Below are 21363 nucleotides of genomic sequence, written 5' to 3' on the forward strand. Positions count from 1 at the left end.
ATAGTATAGTTACAATCTTTTTTTTTTTTTTTTTTGAGCAATCACGATTGCTTATTGTTCTTATTTGACCGTCTTTGGTGTCCGTGCCTTTTTCAGCTCCCACCGTCACCTGCAGGTGCGACTCCGTCCCCCGGTAGCCGCTCCTAGTCGGTGGCGTCCTACACACATGCACGCTCATACACTACGCACTCACACACATACACACAGTGCCTTTACAGACTTACACACACGCCAACGTGCATACACATAGGTCTACGCACACACAAAAACGTACACATACACAACTAATACACACGTCTCCGTTCAAGAGGAGAGGTAGACTTGGAGGGACAGGAGCCGTGACTAGAAACAAGTGAGTAGGGTAGTAACCAATGGGTAGGGTCTGGTCGCAACTTGTGATTGCGAAAAACATAATTTGAATTCAAAATTTCAGAATTCAAATTAATTATTTTTTTTTTTCAATGTGAACTGGATTGTCATCATTCTGAGAAACAGAGCTTAAAATTGATAATGAATCAAAGGGGATATTTCGATGATTTGGAATTTGGCGATCTTTCTTCATTGGCTTAAATTTTTGGCTCCAGCGCCTGCGCGAGAGGTATTTTTCTTCGCAAATCTAAAAAAAACCAGAAACATCTATTAACATAGGCTTACTATAAATAAGCAGGGTTACCAAAATCAAAATATTTACGCCAAAATGTGACGACCGTGCCGATTTCCAATTATCGAAATATCCCCGAATCAAACATTGCTCTCAAACACGTTTCCTCGTACATTAAACTAGCTTTGAATTGTTTACACAAAGAAACGAGAAATCTTACAGATTTAAGTAAAAAGTAGAAGTTAACGGTTAAATGCGCAACACATTTTGTCTTCATTTCGTCTTATATTGTTTTCTTTTAGAAATAACTGAAGGAATTTTATGTTTCAAAAACTCTAATAAAGACAGGAGGCTGGAATCAAGTGACGCAGAGTCTTTACAAAAGTAAGGCCTCCTACAAACGAGGCGATTTGTTGAAACAGCTTTTTGAAAAAGTCCACTTTTCTTCTAATAAGTCAAATTTATTCGAGCAGCTGCTTCATAATATTGTTAAAATTGAATCGAGTTGACTCAACTAGTTACACCTGTGAACATTTTTATTTTGATAAATGTTCATTAGATGCTTTATTTTTTAAAATGTTCCGTTTTTCTATCAACTAAAATATTTCCTTCAAAAAAAAAGGTTTTATATTCCTTCCCATTTGTCAAAAAAAGGCCTTTTAATAATATTTTGCATCGTAAACTGTTTCAACAATGAGGTGGTTTCCTTCAGTCAAAAGTACTACTTTTAGTCATTGAAATGGATAGAATGAGCAAAAAAAAAATAACATGGATCCAGAAAATACTCTCATTTTCCAAACGTTATTTTTTTATTATTTTTTAAAAATGTCCGATTCTTCAAACAAGGCGTGGCCTTGATGACGTCACAAATGATGCACTATGGCGCATCTTTCTACCGCGATTCCACGTTATGATAATCAACAAGCGCATTAAAGACTGCGCTCTCGCTTGCTATCAACCATATCGTTGCCAATACACGTGAGTAAAGATGCGAATTAAATATTTTGTTCTGTGAATGGCAACATTGAATGGCATGTCATCATTTGTGATGTCACACGACTGAAGTGTAAACAATGAAAGCACACCGATTTAAGAAATTCTTTTTTAAATATTAAACTTAAATAAATTATTTAAAAAATGGTCAGATCCTATTTCTTTAAGCATGCTCTTTCAAAAAAAAAAAAAAAAATACTTTTAAAATTTTGGGAACGACCCCATTATGAAAGTCATTTGTTTTTCGTTTCCGCGTCTATAAAACTTATATTAGAATTTGTGTTGCTCAGATTAAAAAAATGCAAAGCGACACAGTTGCTATTGCTTCATAGCAGATAATTTAAGGAAATAGATTTGTTCCGTCACAAGGCTGTTTATGACTTAAGTTATTGATAAAATCCCGGCAGGATTTCCGTTCAAAAACTCCCATTGCGGTATTAATTAGCAATATTTAAAGTAACTCTTTCAGTTTAACTGGATTATAGTATTAGCTGAAGGGGAATTGGAGAAAAAGGGGTTTTGCAGCAAAACTTAAAACGAAATATCATTGTTTCAATACTTAGAGTTATTGTAAAAATAAGTATGTGGGCTGTAATTGTATTACTTTTCCTAGCAGATAAGGGTAAGTGGAAAAAAGTGTTTATTTTTATTGACTTTTTCAGTGAATACATTTTTGTCTTTGGTTTAATGCAAAAAAGACACGCAAAAATTTTTGTATTTTTTAATTTAAATTTAAAAATTGCAGTTTTGTAAATTTTTTTTTTGGTTAGTTTAAATCAGAAAATCTGAGAAAATTTCGATGTGATTTAAAAATGTGAATTTTAAAATTACAGCCAGACTCATAAAACAAAAAATATTAAATAATTGTGTTTTTTTTTTTTTTTTTTTTTTTTTTTCATTAAAAGTGATACAAAATTCGCTAGAAGAGTATTTATAGGGAATCCAACCTAATTTATTAGGAAAACAATTTATTTTATTTTTGACTAATGCTATCTTATTGAAACTGTATCAAATGTATTAATTTTGGCTGAGTGTTTTCTGTCTCTCTCTCTCTTTCTCTTAGCTGCTTGGTATATGGTACTAATAGTATTTGTTGGTTCTTCTAATTTTTATAAATATCGGGACTTTTTATTTTCTCAATTAATATGTTTTTAGAAAATTAATTAAGTACAAGAAATGATATAAGACATTGTCATTAATTGCGGAAGCGTAAATTTTCACATCAACTATTGTTAAATATCCATGAATTTTTGAATTATTCGTCGCATATTCCCTCCCAAAAGTAATTATGCACGAAAAAAATCAAAACATGTCGCAATCATATGACAGAGATTTAAATTGTTTTCACGGATTCCATTGCAAATACTTGAACTTCTATTTCATCAGTTAAATATTTCAGTAAAAGGTTAACCATATATTAAAAATGTATATATTTTTTAGGTAAATTTAAAAAGACTAGATTGGTTTACCTTTTTTTTCCAAGTTATATGGCTGTGCATAGTAGGTAATTTCTAAAAAACTTTCACCACTTTAACTGTTTGTGTTAACGTGGCAATCCTGATATATATGTAATTGCGAATTTACTGATCGAGTAACGCTGACGTCATCAGCAATGAAACCCGCATCACGGCATGGTAATTTGATAATATTTTTTTGGAATGTTTGACATGCAGGGAAATGCTTTATTTTGACAAGGCTGAAGTGGATTCCGTAACTTGACTGTTTGATTGGTAAGTTTGTCATTTTAGGAGAATGAAGAAAGAGGAAATGGTCAACAATGAACGCTATCTACTGGAGTTTAGCGGTAATCCACTGGAGCTCCGGGTAAAAATCTCAACTATCAAAATGTCGCCAAACAGTCAATTGCTTCGTTCAAATGTAGAAGCAATTTTCCCCCGCCCTACCTTGACGGGTTATTTTCTAGTATTTAACAAACACTATGGAAAGATTGAATGTCATTGTCTCATAACACCCAGGGTCTTGCTGGGACTCGAACCCACGCTCTCGGGAATATTAAGCGAAGCTCCTACCACAGAGCCACGGAAGTCTTTGAATCATTGAAAAAAGTGAAACTGCAAGATTTGAGTACTAAAATTTTGTGAAAATGATTTTTTTTCCCTTATGGCACTTTTTTTTCCGTCAAGTTATGTACAGGATGGGGTGGGAACTTCTTTTTTTGAATTTTGCGCCAAAAAATTGTGAGGCATCACAGAGTGGTGGGGAGTGGCTCAACGGAAAGATCTGAATGTGAAGTTTTGTTACATCATGCTTACAGTTGCTATCATGCTTTAGTCGACACAGCATCGCGCTTTTACTGTGGAGGCATATTTTTTACAGCCGCTCGATCAGAATGGGCACTTAAAGTGGACTGCACGTTCGCCTGATTTAGCCCCCTGTGACTATTTCCTGTGGGGTTATCTGAAGTCGCAAGCTTATAACGATCCTCCACGAACCCTGGAGGACTTGAAGAACCGCATCCGAGCCGAAACTTCCAATATACCGGTCGACATGCTCCAAAGAGTTTACCCTAACTTCCGAGTTCGACTAAATCAGTGTATTGTCAATGGAGGGCAACTCTTACAAGATATTATTTCAAAACAGAGCAAAGCATAATCTCCCAGCATGTGTGACAGGAAAAAGATTATAATAAAGAATTTTTAGGTATATAAATTTTTTTATTTCCTTTTTAAAAGAGGAAGTTCCCGAGCCCCACCCTGTATGAGTGCACATAGTGAATAATTACAAAATCCTTTTCACCACTTTAACTCATTTGAGTCCCTACACAGGATCTGTATAAAAAGTAATGAGACTGAGTTGTGTTCTAAAAATTTATTGCAGATATTAATACTCACACCCATAATTCTTCAAAGTAAGACCCTTGGCCTAACACGCACTTATCCCAGCGAGTCTTCTAAGCTTTGAAGGCTGTTTTGTAGCCTGCTTCCAAAATTTCCCTTAAAAGTATTGTACTAGCGCATTCATGGCATATAGCGTTTCATGGTGATGCCTTTTTAGTGATGTTTTCATCTTCGGGAATAGAAGTCTGCTGGGGCTAAATGGCGACTGTTGGCGGGCTGGGGATGCGTAAAGATACCACTGCGGGCCAGGCAGTGTTCGAAGATGAAGCAGGTGTTTCCAGCACTTCTCAGGTTTTCAGCGATTATGCTGTGAACTGTCATTCCATCAAGTCTAACTTCATCTGCAATCCTCCTCACACTTAACCGATGCTCCGAATTTAGCCCAACACGCACGCGATCCACATTTGCGTCCACGGACACCTTGTTTGAGATTCATCCTCGAAGCTCTCCCGGCCATCTTTGAAACACTTGTGCCAATGGGACACATGCGTCTTTGACAGACAATTATCTCCGAACTCTTGCTTACACATCTCTAAAGTCTGTGAGGCCGATTTATGAAGTTCCACACAAAAGTTAATCGCGTAACGCTGCTCAAACGTTCCCTACATTTTGGAGCTGAAACCGACGTTAGCAACAGAGGTACACAATAAAGACGATGCTACCCGAAAAAAGACTCCCAGGTGATTGCGGACCGGAGAGAGTCCCATCAGTAACCCCCCGTCACCGTTCTTACTGATTTGTGCGTCCTTGGAAGGTACAGTCGCATCAGGAAAAAATGAGTCTCATTATTTTTTATACAGACCCTGTATAACTTCAATGTCTGTGAACTGAAGATTAATGAAAAGTAATTTGGAAAAAACAATTTCTTAGTTTATGCACTAAAACATCAAATTACTGCTGAACTATTGTATGTCAATTTATCTTTCTTTGATATCAAAACATTTGAAATGCACGAATCATCATGTAAACCAAAGATCTTTTTTCTCCCAGCTTTTGCAGATGGAATTAAAGACGTGGATTGTGAACAAAGAGCTTTTAGGGTTTGCAACCCTGAAATGAGAAGAATCGACTTTCCTGGAAGTGAAGATGATTTAAACGCCGCTTGCCCGTGAGTGTTTTATGTTAAAAATACTTTCTTTTTTTTTAATTAACAAACCGTAGACATTAATTTAAAAAAATAAATGCAAAATACGTTTAATACGATAGTAAATTTTCCATCACATAAAAATTAAATAAAAGTTTGGTGCAAAGTATTCATAAGAAGATAAATAACAAATATTTGCATTTTTGGTAAAACAGAGCTGCCTTAAAATAATTTCACATAATTATGTTTATAAATTGTGAAAATAATTCTTAAGGGGTGTCTGTTCCCTGTATACGTGTAATTTTTAAATTGCTAAACTTTGTGTTCAGTTTTCTCGAAAAGGGTTTATGATAGAAACTTACAATTTTCTTGGTATTTTCAAGATATATCTACGAGTGTACTAAAAAAAAGTTTTATGTCAATTATGCCATTTTCTTCTTTTTTTTTTTTTTTTTTCAAAACTTTTTAAATTTTTAACCGACTTCATAAAGGAGGCAGTTATTAGTTCATACCGTATATAGTTTTTTTTTTTTTCTTTTTGCTTGCCTTCTCACTTCGTTTCACCTAGTGAACCGATTTTGATGATTTTTTTAATGGTTAAGGGATGGTTCAACTTACGTCCCATTACTTTGTTTCACGATTTTTATTCGTTATTAAAAAAGTTATGCGTAAAAAACCGTCAATTTCAATCAACTTCCCTATTAAGTGGTTAAATATATTCAGTGGCGGATCCAGACATTGGATTTGGGAGGGGAACTTTTTAACACACTTCAAAAAGGAGGCGGTTATTAATTCATACACCGTATGTATGTTTTTTTTTTTTTGCTTGTCCTCTCACATCGTTTTGCCAAGTGAACCGATCTTGATGATGATTTTTTTAATAGATAGAGGATGGCTCAACTTAGGTCCCATTACTTTGTTTGATCATATTTGTTCTTTAGAAAAAAGTTATGGGCAAAAAAAAAGTAAATTCCATGCAATTTACCTATTAAATGATTAAATATAAAACCGATTGTTACAAAAGTTTGGTGCCATACAACAGTAATATTAATAGTAATTGCAGTGATAATGGGGTTGTTTCCTTCAGTCAAAAGTAGTACTTTTTGTCACTGAAATTGATAGAATTAATATGTATCGTTGAAAAGGGTAGAATTTTCCGCGTTCTAAACAATTTGTTTCAATGCTCTAACCTACTTACGGTGGGAGCTATTTGCTTTTTTAGCTCGAATTTCTTTAGGTTTAGGTGTATAGGTTTATTAAATCTATCAATAAAATTGAATGAATTGTCTCACAGTTTTCTTTTTGACGCCATTGTAAAAAGTGACATTTTTTACTCCAGATCTAGCTAGACCTATGGTCGAAAAACTAAGCTTCTATCTCCAAAGGAAAAAAAGTTATAAGCCTTTTTAAATGAAGTTCAAAAAGTCGCGTTTCCATTCAAATTGTTAACCATTTTCTTTCGCATTTTAATTCCTTAAACTTATTTTGTTTTGTGTTTCCATGGTTACGCTTTTTAAATCCATCTTTCTCGACTTAATTTCTTAAAAGTATTTTAATATCTGTCGTCATTGTTTGGAAAAGAAATTTTGCATGATGTATTTTAATTTATTGAAGTCTGATTGTTGAATATAGTCACTTGACGCAATTTGTATTTTCAAGGTAGACCGAGCAAAGCGGGGTAATGCAGCTAGTTAAAAATTAATTGTTGAAATATTGTGTACATAAACTTAACATGATCCTTAAAATATTGGGTTTATTTCATTTTCTAGAATTTTCATTAGTCGTGCTGAATGTCTCAATAACTATGATGAAGTGTGTGCTACTAAAGAAGAAGATTCCAGGGAGTTCAAGCCAGGGCAATTCAAAAAGGTTCTGGATTTACTGAAAGATGTATGCAACAACAACTCACTCTTGCACAAAGGTGAGGAGTTAAAATTATTCAGTACAATGCTTTAAAATTACCTTGGTAATTTAAATTTTCCAAATTATTGGGACGCTAATGCTATGAAGGTTTTTGGCATAACTCCGAACCTCGCCGAATTCTTTGGCAAAAAAATTGTTACATTTGGTGGCACAAAACTGTTACTTTGCAAAGGTAAAGGGTACTAAATATTCAGTATAACGTTTTGTTTTTAAATTACCTTGGTATCATAAAACCTCCAAATTATTGGAATACTTTTGCTATGAAGGTTTTTGGCATAACTCGTATTATCACCAAATTGTTTGACCATACATATGTGACATTTGGTCGCATAAATTTATTCCATTTGCAAGAGAGTGAAGGGCACTAAATATTCAGTAAAATGCATAACTTTTAAATTAACTTGGTATCATAAATCTTCCAAATTATTGGAATACTTTCGCTATAAAGGTTTTTCACATAACGTGTATTTTTACCAAATTGTTTCACCATACGTATGTGACATTTGGTGGCATAAATTTGTTCCGCTTGCAAGAGAGTGAAGGGCACTAAATATTCAGTAAAATGTATAACTTTTGAATCACCTTGGTATCATGAATCTTCCAAATTATGGGAGTACTTTTGCTATAAGAGTTTATGACGTAACACGTATTGTCACCAAATTGTTTGATGATACATATGTTACATTTGGTGGCATAAATTTGTTCCAGTTGCAGAAAAGTGAAGGGCACTAAATATTCATTAAAATGTTTAATTTTTGAATTACCTAGGTTTCATAAATCTTCCAAATTATTGGAGTACTTTCGCCATGAAGGATTTTGGCCTAACTCGGATCATCGTCAAACTGTTTGGCCATAAATATGTACATTTCATCTTACAAAAGCTTTGTAGCCTATAGATCGATACTTTGGTGAAATTCTGGAAATTGCCAAAAACATTCATACCCAAGAGTCTCTCGAACTACTTTGGAGCAAACGATAAACTTTGAAACGAATAATTATTTCTTTGCAGTTTTATCAGAAAACATGGGATGCATAAAAGAAAGCGTTGAAAATGCTGGTGATGTATGTACCCCACAACGGTCCGTACTTCGTAAGACCTACATAGCTCAGAGAGATATTGATTATGAGTCCGAATCATTTGACGAAATGATGAAATTCCAGTGCTTGTAAGTAAAATTAATCGATTGATTTCATGAGTAAGGATACGGGGAATATATTTATGCATAATTCAGGTAGCTTACTTATCAGTACTTAAGTAAACGAATCTCGTGTACTCACGAAACATTTTCTATTCAATTTTAAAACGCTAGTTGTGCTCCCACTCTTTTTTACTTTTTCTGTAGCCTGCTTAAATGCGTTCTCGATCGCTCCCAAAATACAACTGCGAAAAAATCTGTAAAAGATGTTGCACTGCCAGTGCAATATCAATCAAAAGAAAACAAAATGTCCTTTTTGGGTAGGGTAAATGACTAGTTATGGGCATTAGAAAGCGAAAGTCGATGTTTCAAGTCGCACACCCTCTAATATTTTTCCTTTTAGGTCAGAAATATTATTTAAAAAAAAAAGTTTTATATGATTTGATAAACAGTCCGAAAGTTTAAACCAGCCCTGTTTACTTGGCCGAATATTTTTTTTTTTTTTTTGAAAGTTCGAAATTTCATTTTGATAAAACGTTGCCACTATAGCCCCAAAGGACCACAAAAACACTTAGGTATCCACCAGGAGGCCTAAAATTTATGATTTTCTTCAAAAAATGGATTTTTTTTACTTATGTTTTTAAAACATTACATATACATTTCAATAAAATATCAAGCTAAAAAATCATTTGCGAACACATTTTCAAATCAAAATTTGCCAGTGAATAATAAAAAAAATGATATATTTAAATTGAAAAATTTAACTTAAACTTGGAAAAAAATCCATATTTTGCGTAGAAGAGACCGGGGCTAGTAGTGACATTTCTGTCGTTTTTGATATTACCGTAAGATTTGAACTGACGAGATACATTTAGTGCATCATATCATTTGAGTAAACCTTGAGCAATATATTTATAATGCAATTATCAACATTTTAAACGTTTTTCACGTCATAAATAGAATTTGCGTAGCCTCTAAGTTCGTCCCAACTTGCCCCGCAGCGAAGTTAGTAGTGATAAGCTTGAGGAACGTTGTAACACACGAAAAACGCGTACAAATGTACAAATACGTTGTAACATGTACAAATTATATATAAAATGCAATTAAATGGGATAGTTTAAGTTAAGAATGATTTTTTTTTTCATTTATAATGTTCTTAATAAAAAAAAAGAACACTTTCATGTTTTTAATAACACTTTAAACGAAATGAAAATAAAATAGCTACATTATTAACACTTGTGAACTTTTTTTAGAGACACATTACAAAACTGTTAATCAGGAAAGTTAAAACGTAGACCAACTCTGTTTTTTTCCATATTAATCTTTGACTCGGTTTTAGCTACATAATTCTTTCAATGTGTAGTTGCATATCTACAGGTCAACCTATTTTCATATTTGCTCATTATCATCAGTTGTTTCAACATCTAATGTGATTAGATGTTGTGGTGTGTGAGATGATGTGGTGTGTGTGCAAATAAAATAAAGTTTGTTTTTTAGCACATGGGACATGAGACCAATTTTTAAGTGTCATGCTCTGACCCACTCTTCTACGGTTCTAGAAACTTTGTATTGCTCCAAGAAAATTATACAGAATCAATTTTTATCACCTTCAGAGCTATCTGGATCTTTCTTCTTCAATTTTTTAAATAACAGTTTAAATTTTGCTTCTACTCCTTCAATTTGTTTCTTGCGTTCTCATACTTTTTGTTCTGCTCCAATTTTCTCTTTAGGTGCGATTGCTAAAATGACGGGTTTTAAAACATATATGGGCGGAATTTTTGCACCATCAATTTTCAGTTTTATATGGCCGTTTTTTCTCCATAAAACATACAGTGCTACAATGCTAATGTCAACAGTCATAGACTCATCTAATTAAATGAGATTTCTCACTTCCGAAGGCTGATCCGAATTCTTACTATCACATATTAAATTTATAGCTGAAGTGCTGGGCTTGATAACAGCTTCATATTTATTATTTTCACTATCATTTTGGTCATCAACGCTCTCATCGCTGACGGATAACGGACCAGGGCAAGTAGTGACACTGTCACAAGTGGCCCCGTGTTACGCCATTTTGAACTTTACTCAATAGTTTTCAAAATATTATCATAATCGACAAATGAAATGCATAGAATAACAGCTTGAAACCTAAGTAACTAAATAATGTTAGGCAAGTTTTCACACTTCAGTATCCATAGTGGCAATGACAATTCCAGTGCAGGTCACAAAATTAACTTTTGCTGTAAAAAATACGATAAATATTTTTATCTTGAAAACAATCCAACGCTATACTTCCAAACTTACACAAGGCACTGAGACCATCAACATGCTCCCTCACATGACGCGACATGCGTTAAAAACTATTGGCTCAGTCAGGAGGCTCGATAGCACAACTTACCCCTGGCACAACTAACCCCGGTCTCCCCTACTATGTGGGGAGACATGAATATCGCAAATAGCAAAAATTTCTATTTAGTGCTAATCACCAAGTTTAGTTTATATTTTTCTTCTTAAAATATATCTCACATTTTTATATAAATGTATAGGAAATATAAATTTTTTGAAGAAAATTACAAATTTTAGGCCTCCTGCTAGACACCTAAATATTTTTTAATTTGTATAAATACTTTTGTGGTACACGTGGGGCTATAGGGGCAACGTTTTATCAAAATGAGATTTCAAACTTCCGAAAAAAAAATTGTTTCTTTCGATTCGGCGTAGTACACACAATTTCAGGCGTAAGTCAACTCGGGTTACCGTTATTCAAATTATATGAAACTTTTTTTTGCAATTGTTTAGACCATAAAGAAAAAATATAAGAGGGTGTGCGACTTGAAGCATCGACTTAAGTTGTTTTTTTTTGGGGGGGGAGGGCATCCTAATGGGCATGGTTGAAGATTTATTTTTTATTTATTTATTTTTTTAATTTGGATTGCCGTTGAACTGTGCTGTTGCAGTTCCAGATTGTGGACAAACTAATTATCACGGGGTTTGAACTATGAAATTACACTTCTACAGCTGTGAAATTTTCATAAATTTTCAACTATGATTTCTTTATTGTTTTGGACATAAATTGGAACGCACTAATTTGACTAGTTATGAGCATACTCGCTTAGTTGTGGGCTTACAAAAGGCTTGTAATGGTTCTGCTAGCTGAATTCAAAAAATTTCAGTAGATACTCAAAAAAGGACTCTGTCATATTAAAATAATTATTTTTCTAACAATATAATCTAATGTCAACTTACCAATTCGACCAACATTGATATTAAAATATGAATAACTGTCAAATTGCTTTTGAAAGATTCGTCTAAACAAAAGCAGAAAAATGGATAAATTTAAAAAAATAACAGAACTATTCTACTGCTGCATATTTTATTTATAATCTGCCAAATGTTATGTTTGTTATGTTTTATCATCAACTAGCAATAACCCGAACGGCGATACCCCTGCCTTACCACTGTGATAAGTTAAGGTAAGTCCGATGAACAAAAAAAATCCACGCCCCCCACCTCCCTTCTGATGTGAATTGATCATTTTTCTTCAATTAAAAAGCGTACACACCTTTGCAAAAGGCGTATTAAAGTCTCTTCGGAATTTAAAACTATTCGCCAAAACGCATAAAAATATTAACAGTTGATTTAAACTTCAAAATAAACCTTCAACTACATAGTTCATCGTTTAACGCGCCAAGCAACCACGCTGCCGTAACCCTGCCCTTTAGTTAGTGAAGCGTGTCTTTCAAAAACTTAAATCAAACGTTTTTTTTCTTTAAATGGATAAAACTTGTGTTTGCAAAAAATGTGGTGGGGTTTTCTAAAAATATGCTATTTTTAATCCACTGGTGGTTCTCCTGGAATATCGATTACAAACATGTTGCAAACAATACGAAACAAAGCTGTTCTATACTGATTGGGTTCCCATAACCAGTCATTTACTCTACTCCAGTTTCACTTGTCTCTACATACTTAATTTTGAAGCATGGAATGCTCTTAGCAAGATTAAATTCCTACTGCAATTTCGCATTGGATAGAAACCAGATGTCTTCATCTGGTGGGAGAAACTGGAGTCAAAACTATCGTGGTATTGGCACCCGCTGATAGTGAATGTTGAGAGTTTCAATTTCATCAAAATCCAAATGTTTCACCACCACATATTCTCATACCGAAGAAGTTGAACTTGAAGCTAGTAGATTAGATTTTGGGTATGGGTTCTTTTGAATCAAAAGGTTTTCTTACAGAGATATTCAGGATATGTCCTCTTAAGTTCGCAATGAAAATGTTAGAGGATGGATTTCGAGAGGTAGAGAACCCCTGTCGTAGATAATCTCCAATAAAATGAACCTCATCTGGCACAGTATCGTTCTTTAAATCATTATCCTTATAAAGCACAAAACGAACAGTAGTTTTACAGACACGTAAAAATATATTTTCTATTTATGTGCTACATAATGTTTGTTTTACAGACTTACCTATAATATGCTGTCATGCGTTACTGGAGAAATATCGCGAAGATGTGGCGACGTGACGAAATCGGCTGTTCAAGAAATCACGTTTCGATCCGACATTTTGCAGTCAGAACGATGTCCACCCGAACATACCTCAGACATGGTCGACCTAGTGAATGACCTTGAACTCCCTGCTGAACAGAAACAACAGATCCTGGGCTACATTTCGAGTTTCAACGCTTGGGCTGCAGAAAGAGAATGAATGGTTTTTTCCCCCTTATTCATCTTTCTTGTATGAAAATAAAACTTGAGTAATTGAACTAGTACAATTCCGTTTTTTAAAATTTGTTTCAGAAAAACTATTTTTCTTGTGCATCTATGTTCTTTGTTATTAAATTCATTTGAAATCACCAATAAATGAATAAATATCATTACCAAATACACCGTGTTCATTTTTTCCGATTTTTGAAACTTCACAACAAATTTACATGAATGTTATAAGCAAATTAAATCATACTGTGAGTTCCTCCCATACTTTAAATATTTCCGAGATTTTTTGCTTCCAAGATTAATGGGTCAAGATATAAAATGCTGGAAGACTCCTTTTCAATCATTGGGAGATTTATACACTGGTGGAGAATTGCTAAGGACGGATCCCAATGTGTTATGTAGCGCGTAAAAAAGTAAGTGTAATTCGATGCCAAGTGAAATAAACTAATGCCAGAACTCTAGAACATTGCAATGACGATAATTTATTGTGTTCTAAAATCCAAAAGGCATTGAAAAGTGTTCAGAGGATAAAATGGTCATTTTGGGCTGACTACGTAAAAGTGAAAAAATGTAATTACCACCCTCAGGTGTTTCGGCGTCAGATGTAATTTATATTCCAGGAGTACTATCAGTGGATTCAAAATAGCATATTTGGGGGATATGGTCAATTTATGTTCCAGGAGTACCATCAGTGGATTCAAAATAGCATATTTGGGGGATATGGGATATGGCTACCATGGAGAGCGATGCAAGCTTCGGCACGTCATGTGTTGCTTTACACAACATTATCCAGCAGCTGTTGGGGTAATTTATCCCGTTCTTCTGTCAGTCACAGATAAGGGTGTTCTTGCTTATTGGAGGGCGTTGTTGACCAGCAAGAAGGCTCCACAAAGCATCACAAACATTTTCAATATGATTCACATCTATAGAACGTGCTTGATTGACTACTTTGAGTGAGTTAGGCACTTCTGGACAGCAATTGTTAGATGAAATATTGCGTTGCAGTCCATGAAAAGGAATTAATTAGTTACAGCACCACGGAACAAGTGAACATGAGGCAGCAAAACAACATTAATGTATCGCCAGCCGTCATAGTCTTGTTTGGAAGCACATGAGCGACGTACGGCTATTGATCAAAATCCTACTCATACCATGACACAACTTGTAGGATATTAGTCCTTTTCTCTTATGTTTGCCGGCTTGTATGCTGTACTACTCTCATGCTAGGTTAGTTGTCTTCCACATTTCGACGACAGATTGACCCAGCTTTCATCTGAGAATAGTACACAAGCCCAGTCGACTTCTCTCCAATTGCGATGCTGAAGACATCATTACAGACGAGCAAAACACTGACTTGTACACAATGGGATGTACAAAACAAGCTAAAGGGCGTATAGTCTTACTGCATGCAAACGTCTGGCTACAGTTTTTCGGGATATTTGCTTGCTAGTAGCAGCAGAAAACTGCTTTGCTACCTCAGTAGCTGTGCTGCGCTGATTCCTTTTTGTTGCTAGCACTAAGTACCAATCTTCTGCTGACGTCGTATTGAGTACACGACCTCCCCCGTGACATATGCTACAATTTCCATTGTTTGAAACGATTTCCAAATGCTCGAAACAACCCTGCGGCTGACGTTTAACTTCCTGGCAACATCTAAATTTTTCTGCCCTTCTTCGATGTTGCCAACCACACGGCCACCCATAAAATCATGTAAGGGATGTCGGGTAGACATGCCGAAAAATGAGAGTTCGTCAACTGATTCTTTCCCGTCAAACTTTGCCTTTGCATAACAATGTTCACAACGCGCCAAAACCTTTATATCACGTGACCAGCAAAGTCGTGAATCTAAAATTTGCATACTTACAACACGTCTTACTGTGTCCCGAACTTATGCTAATTTCCATATTTCCTTGCCCTCCATTTTGTGGTTGCTAACGCTGCTATTGCCATCCGTACTTAGCAATTGTCCACCAGTGTATGTTGAATATTAGGATGACAGTTACTTAAGTTATTTACATTCAAGCCTGTCAAATAATGTTTTGACACATTGAAATTAAAACTGCATTCATAACTCAATATATTTAGAATCTATATTGCTTTCAGAGCTTTAAGGTATTTGGTTAGATTATTCTTTAAAATATATGTTTCTGTAAGCTAAGTTTCTCTCTTAATTCTCCATGTGTTTCAAAACACTACATGCACAAGTTATTTTGTCCACATTTGTGATCTTCTCACCTTAAAAATACATTCATCTATAGTTCGGACAAAGCTAACCCGGCAACATTGTAAAAGCTACGAGATCCTAATCACAGTATTGCAACTCTGCCATTATATATATATATATATATATATATATATATATATATATATATATATATATATATATATATATATATATATATATATATATATATATATATATATATATATATATCTGTTAAGTTTGCCCCAACTATATAGTCTTAACTATTGAAATTAAAATTTTCTTAAGCATTTCAAACCAAACTACAAAAGCAATACAAACACTCTTCAATGACTGATGTACACATATAGGAGCTTCTTAAACCACCTAACGCAATTATGCAGAGTTGATGTTTGAAAAGTCTTGCATTTTTCGACACTCGGGTCCCCATACATCATTTAATCAAATTATTCTATCAAATGTGGCAGTGAGAAGCAAAGGAATGTAAGTGAACTTGTTCAACTTTGAGAAAAACGCATTTAAAGTTCATATCTTAAGTATGCTTCCACTCAAATTCTTTTCCAAATCAAGCTGCATAGCAGCACCTACCAGGAATTATAGTTGTACCTCTTGCCCCGAAACAGAGAAGAAATTATCCTATCATTTGGTTACATAGAAACTTTTAATTTTGGCACTTAAATCTCTTTGCTTCTCGCTGTCTCAAATGTCGAAAAAAAAAGGTTAAGATTTTTTAACGCATAGAGGGGAGGCTCAAGCATGTGATCCTCAGAACTGAAGATTTTGTATGAACTAAAATGACTTACTTTAGTATCATACGGTTCGCAGAGGCAATTTAAAAGTTCAAATTATAAATGAACTAAATCGGCTTTATCTCATCGCAACGCTCCCGTAATACTAATTGTTCACTGTATTTGCCTCAAAAAGATTAGTTGATTTCTTGTAAAACAGAAATGTACATCAAGACTAACACCTAGAATTGGGGCAAACCTACCCTGGAATCGCCGTAATTTTGGGTGTATGACCTGCTAGCCTAAAAAACTGATGATCAAACTTATAGGAAAGGCAGCATAGACAGTCAGATTTTGTGGTAACAGAATCTTCGTAAAAGTCCTTATCTTCTCACACAGATTTCAGATTGGAAACGAAGATTTCAGCTCCATTTTTACTTTCTTTTATATCTAATACATAGAAGAAAGTATTGGATTCGTGCAAATTTTCGAATTTCGAATTTTGACGGATTCGAACGTTTTGAGGTGTGCTGAGTCCATTTCGACTATTTTTGGAAAATGTCTGTCTGTCTGTGTGTGTGTATGTATGTGTGTGTATGTGTGTGTGTGTGTCACGTCTGTGTGTGACCAGTTTTTTGTGGCCGCGCTACAGCAAAAACTACCGCATGAAATCGAACGAAACTTGGTACACATATGTACCCCTATGTGAACTTGTGCCCATTGGTTTTTGGCGCAAATTCCTCCAAGGGGGGTGGAGCAATGGGACGTTTTTTGAGTTACGCGTGAATGCTATTCCTCAGGAAGTAACTGGCGGAATCAAACAAAAATTGGTCCATATGTTGCCATTAACACGAACAGGTGCTGATTCAATTTTGGTGTCAATAACTCAAACGGGGGTTGAGCAATAGAACGTTTTTCGTCGTCAATTGTGCCTGTTGTATCTCAAGAAATAATGAACGGAATGAAAGAAAAATTTATCGGCAAGTACCCCTTAGTGGGTATAAGAGCTGATTTTATTTTGGTGTCAACAGCTAACTAGTATGTTGTGGCCATCACGAAACTTTCTTCTATATTTTTCCTTTTTACTTTCTTCTATATCTAATATATAGAAGAAAGTATTGGATTCGTGCAAATTTTCGAATTTCGAATTTTGACGGATTCGAACGTTTTGAGGTGTGCTGAGTTCATTTCGACTATTTTTGGAAAATGTCTGTCTGTCTGTGTGTGTGTGTATGTATGTGTGTGTGTATGTATGTATGTGTGTGTGTATGTATGTGTGTCACGTCTGTGTGTGACCAGTTTTTTGTGGCCGCTCTACAGCAAAAACTACTGCATGAAATCGAACGAAATTTGGTACACATATGTGCCCGTATGTGAACTTGTGCCCATTAGTTTTTGGCGCGAATTCCTCCAAGGGGGGTGGAGCAATGGGACGTTTTTTGAGATACGCGTGCTTGCTATTCCTCAGGAAGTAACTGGCGGAATCAAACAAAATTTGGTCCATATGTTGCCAGTAACAGGAACAGGTGCTGATTCAATTTTGGTGTCAATAACTCAAAGGCGGGTTGAGCTATAGAACGTTTTTTGTCGTCAATTGTGACTGCTGTATCTCAAGAAATAACGAACGGAATCAAACAAAAATTTTTTGACAAGTAGCCCTTAGTGGGTATAAGAGCTGATTTTATTTTGGTGTCAACAGCTAAAAAGGGGGTAGCGCAATCGCCCGTTCTTTTTTTCCATTGTGAGTGCCCTATCTCAAGAAGTAATGCTACGTTCTGGTTGAAATTTGGAATATATGTGAATCCATACGTAAACAGGCTTTGGTTCAATTTTGACTCCAATCGCTCCAAATGCAACAATAAGAAAGATAAATCGTAATAGATTGTCGTCTGCGTATTTCTCGTGATTTTAATTGTATGGAAATGATCGGAAATATTATCTCAATGATTTAAAATTTTTAACTGTTGCCATCTTATGTTTGTTAATAAATAAAATATTTGTAATTAATTCAAGTAAGGCTTTTAAAGTAACTTTCAATTTTCGCTCTTTGCTTTGCTTTTGCAATAATTCAGACATTGGGATGGTCGTCAAGTTTTTGCATGTGTAATTTTGTTTCTGTTAGGAATATTGCTTCCTCGTCAAGCATGGGGAGGGATCAGAAAAAGGAAAAATATAGAAGAAAGTTTCGTGATGGCCACAACATACTAGTTTTTTCTGATCCCTCCCCATGCTTGACGGGGAAGCAATATTCCCAACAAACACAAAATGACACATGCAAAAACTTGACGACCATCCCAATGTCTGAATTATTGTAAAAGCAAAGCAAAGAGCGAAAATTGAAAGTTACTTTAAAAGCCTTACTTGAATTAATTACAAATATTTTATTTGTTAACAAACATAAGATGGCAACAGTTAAAAATTTTAATTCATTGAGATAATATTTCCGATCATTTCCATACAATTAAAATCACGAGAAATACGCAGACGACAATCTATTACGATTTATCTTTCTTATTGTTGCATTAATAAAACTATTTTTATTCGCAAAAAAAAAAAAAAAATCAACACCTCTTGGAGCGATTGGAGTCAAAATTGAACCAAAGCCTGTTTACGTATGGATTCACATATATTCCAAATTTCAAACAGAACGTAGCATTACTTCTTGAGATAGGGCACTCACAATGGAAAAAAAAGAACGGGCGATTGCGCTACCCCCTTTTTAGCTGTTGACACCAAAATAAAATCAGCTCTTATACCCACTAAGGGCTACTTGTCAAAAAATTTTTGTTTGATTCCGTTCGTTATTTCTTGAGATACAGCAGTCACAATTCACGACAAAAAACGTTCTTTAACTCAACCCCCGTTTGAACTATTGACACCAAAATTAAATCAGCACCTGCTCCAGTTAGGGGCAACATATGGACCAAATTTTTTTTGATTCCGCCAGTTACTTCCTGAGGAATAGCAATCACGCATAACTCAAAAAACGTCTCATTGCTCCACCCCCCTTGGAGGAATTCGCGCCAAAAACCAATGGGCACAAGTTCACATAGGGTCACATATGTGTACCAAATTTCGTTCAATTTCATGCGATAGTTTTTGCTGTAGAGCGGCCACAAAAAACTGGTCACACACAGACGTGACACACACACACACATACATACACACACACATACATACACACACACATACATACATACACACACACAGACAGACAGACATTTTCCAAAAATAGTCGAAATAGACTCAGCACACCTCAAAACGTTCGAATCCGTCAAAATTCGAAATTCGAAAATTTGCACGAATCCAATACTTTCTTCTATATATTAGATATAGAAGAAAGTAAAAAGGGGGTAGCGCAATCGCCCGTTCTTTTTTTCCATTGTGAGTGCCCTATCTCAAGAAGTAATGCTACGTTCTGGTTGAAATTTGGAATATATGTGAATCTATATGTAAACAGGCTTTGGTTCAACTTTGGCGCCAATCGCGCCAAGAGGTGCTGATTTATTTTTATTATCATTATTTTTTAGCGAATAAAAATAGTTTTATTAATGCAACAATAAGAAAGATAAATCGTAATAGATTGTCGTCTGCGTATTTCTCGTGATTTTAATTGTATGGAAATGATCAGAAATATTATCTCAATGATTTAAAATTTTTAACTGTTGCCATCTTATATTTGTTAACAAATAAAATATTTGTAATTAATTCAAGCAAGGCTTTTAAAATAACTTTCAATTTTCGCTCTTTGCTTTGCTTTTGCAATAATTCAGACATTGGGATGGTCATCAAGTTTTTGCATGTGTAATTTCGTTTTTGTTGGGAATATTGCTTCCTCGTCAAGCATGGGGAGGGATCAGAAAAAAAAAAGAAAAATATAGAAGAAAGTTTCGTGATGGCCACAACATACTAGTTAGGTCTGATAAAGTTGCAATTGATAAGGCACTCGACTCGGTTAAGCTGTTGTATCATCCACTAATATCTGGATCTTAATAGATAGACGTAATGCCGTAGAGCTCCTAACTGGAATGAAGTTGATAATAAAGCGTCTGTTTCAGTGCTGTGCTTCCTTAAATAACCTTCTCATCAGTGCAATATCTACATACGATGGATGCCTCTCACACTAATCTCTTTGACAATAAAATTGCAGACCTTTCTGTCAAGTAAAGAGCATACATGGAGCAATTAAAAATCACTATTTGATTTTCTTTTAGATCGTGTTCAAACTAAAAACCTTCCACCAGCAACAATGGAATGTCCCTCCGACTCACCCGTGATACAACAAGCAGGCTCCAAGGTAGTGTCATAACCATCAAAGCTGACAGAATCATTCAGTCCACTATTTGCTGGCTTGATAGTGATCACTTCAGGTGTCTCTCATTTGATAAGAGGCAAAGACTATTCTAGCGTACACCAACGCAACTCTGAACACCCAATCAGATTTTGAACTGTGCAAGTCATGACGGGACTTATTTTTACCAATTATCTTCTAGTCTACGATTTTGTGTGGATTCCCAAGCTAAAAGCCTTAGTCTTGCCTATAGCTTGCCCAAATGTAATAAGTCAACAAAAACACCCAAAAAGCTGGTGTTTCCAAACATTCAATTAAACATAATTAAACGAGAGGTGAAATTTCTAGAAAAACTTATGTACTGTATGTTTTCTGGAGGCTGTATGACCTCGGGAGTCAAATCCGCGTTCGCGAGTCCTATGTCCTAAACACTAGATCGATTACGGAAATTGAGCTTACGTATTGATATTTGTACGTTTTTACTTCGATAAATGTTTTTAAATGTTTTATTTTTAAAAAGTTTCAGTTTTTCTATCAACTAAGACGTTTAATGCAAAAAACGAGTTTTTATATTACTTCTCATTTTTAAATAGGGCATTTAAATATTATCTTGCATAGTAAGTTGCTGGCAACAATTATGAAAGTTATTTGCGTTCGGTTTCCGAGTCTAAAAAGCTTCTAGTAGAATATGCATTGCTCAGATTAAAAAATGCAAAGCGACAAAGTTGCAATTGCTTCATTGCCAATAACTTAGGGAAATAGATTTGTTCCTTCACAAGGTTTTTTATGACTTAAGTTACTGATAAAACCCCGACAGGATTTCCTTTCAAA

At 34.9% G+C, this 21363-nt stretch overlaps 1 protein-coding gene across 1 annotated transcript; it reads left to right on the forward strand.

Annotated features, from left to right (window-relative positions):
• Nucleotides 1-2059: 2059 nt before the first annotated feature.
• On the forward strand, nt 2060-13481 carry LOC129225875 (uncharacterized). The gene is made up of 5 exons (XM_054860403.1): nt 2060-2216; nt 5443-5560; nt 7306-7457; nt 8469-8625; nt 13059-13481. The coding sequence occupies exons 1-5, from the start codon at nt 2177-2179 to the stop codon at nt 13300-13302; spliced, it is 711 nt and encodes a 236-aa protein (XP_054716378.1). The 5' UTR covers nt 2060-2176; the 3' UTR covers nt 13303-13481.
• Nucleotides 13482-21363: the final 7882 nt, after the last annotated feature.

Source organism: Uloborus diversus, chromosome 7, assembly GCF_026930045.1.
Source record: "Uloborus diversus isolate 005 chromosome 7, Udiv.v.3.1, whole genome shotgun sequence".
NCBI classification, from domain to species: domain Eukaryota; kingdom Metazoa; phylum Arthropoda; class Arachnida; order Araneae; family Uloboridae; genus Uloborus; species Uloborus diversus.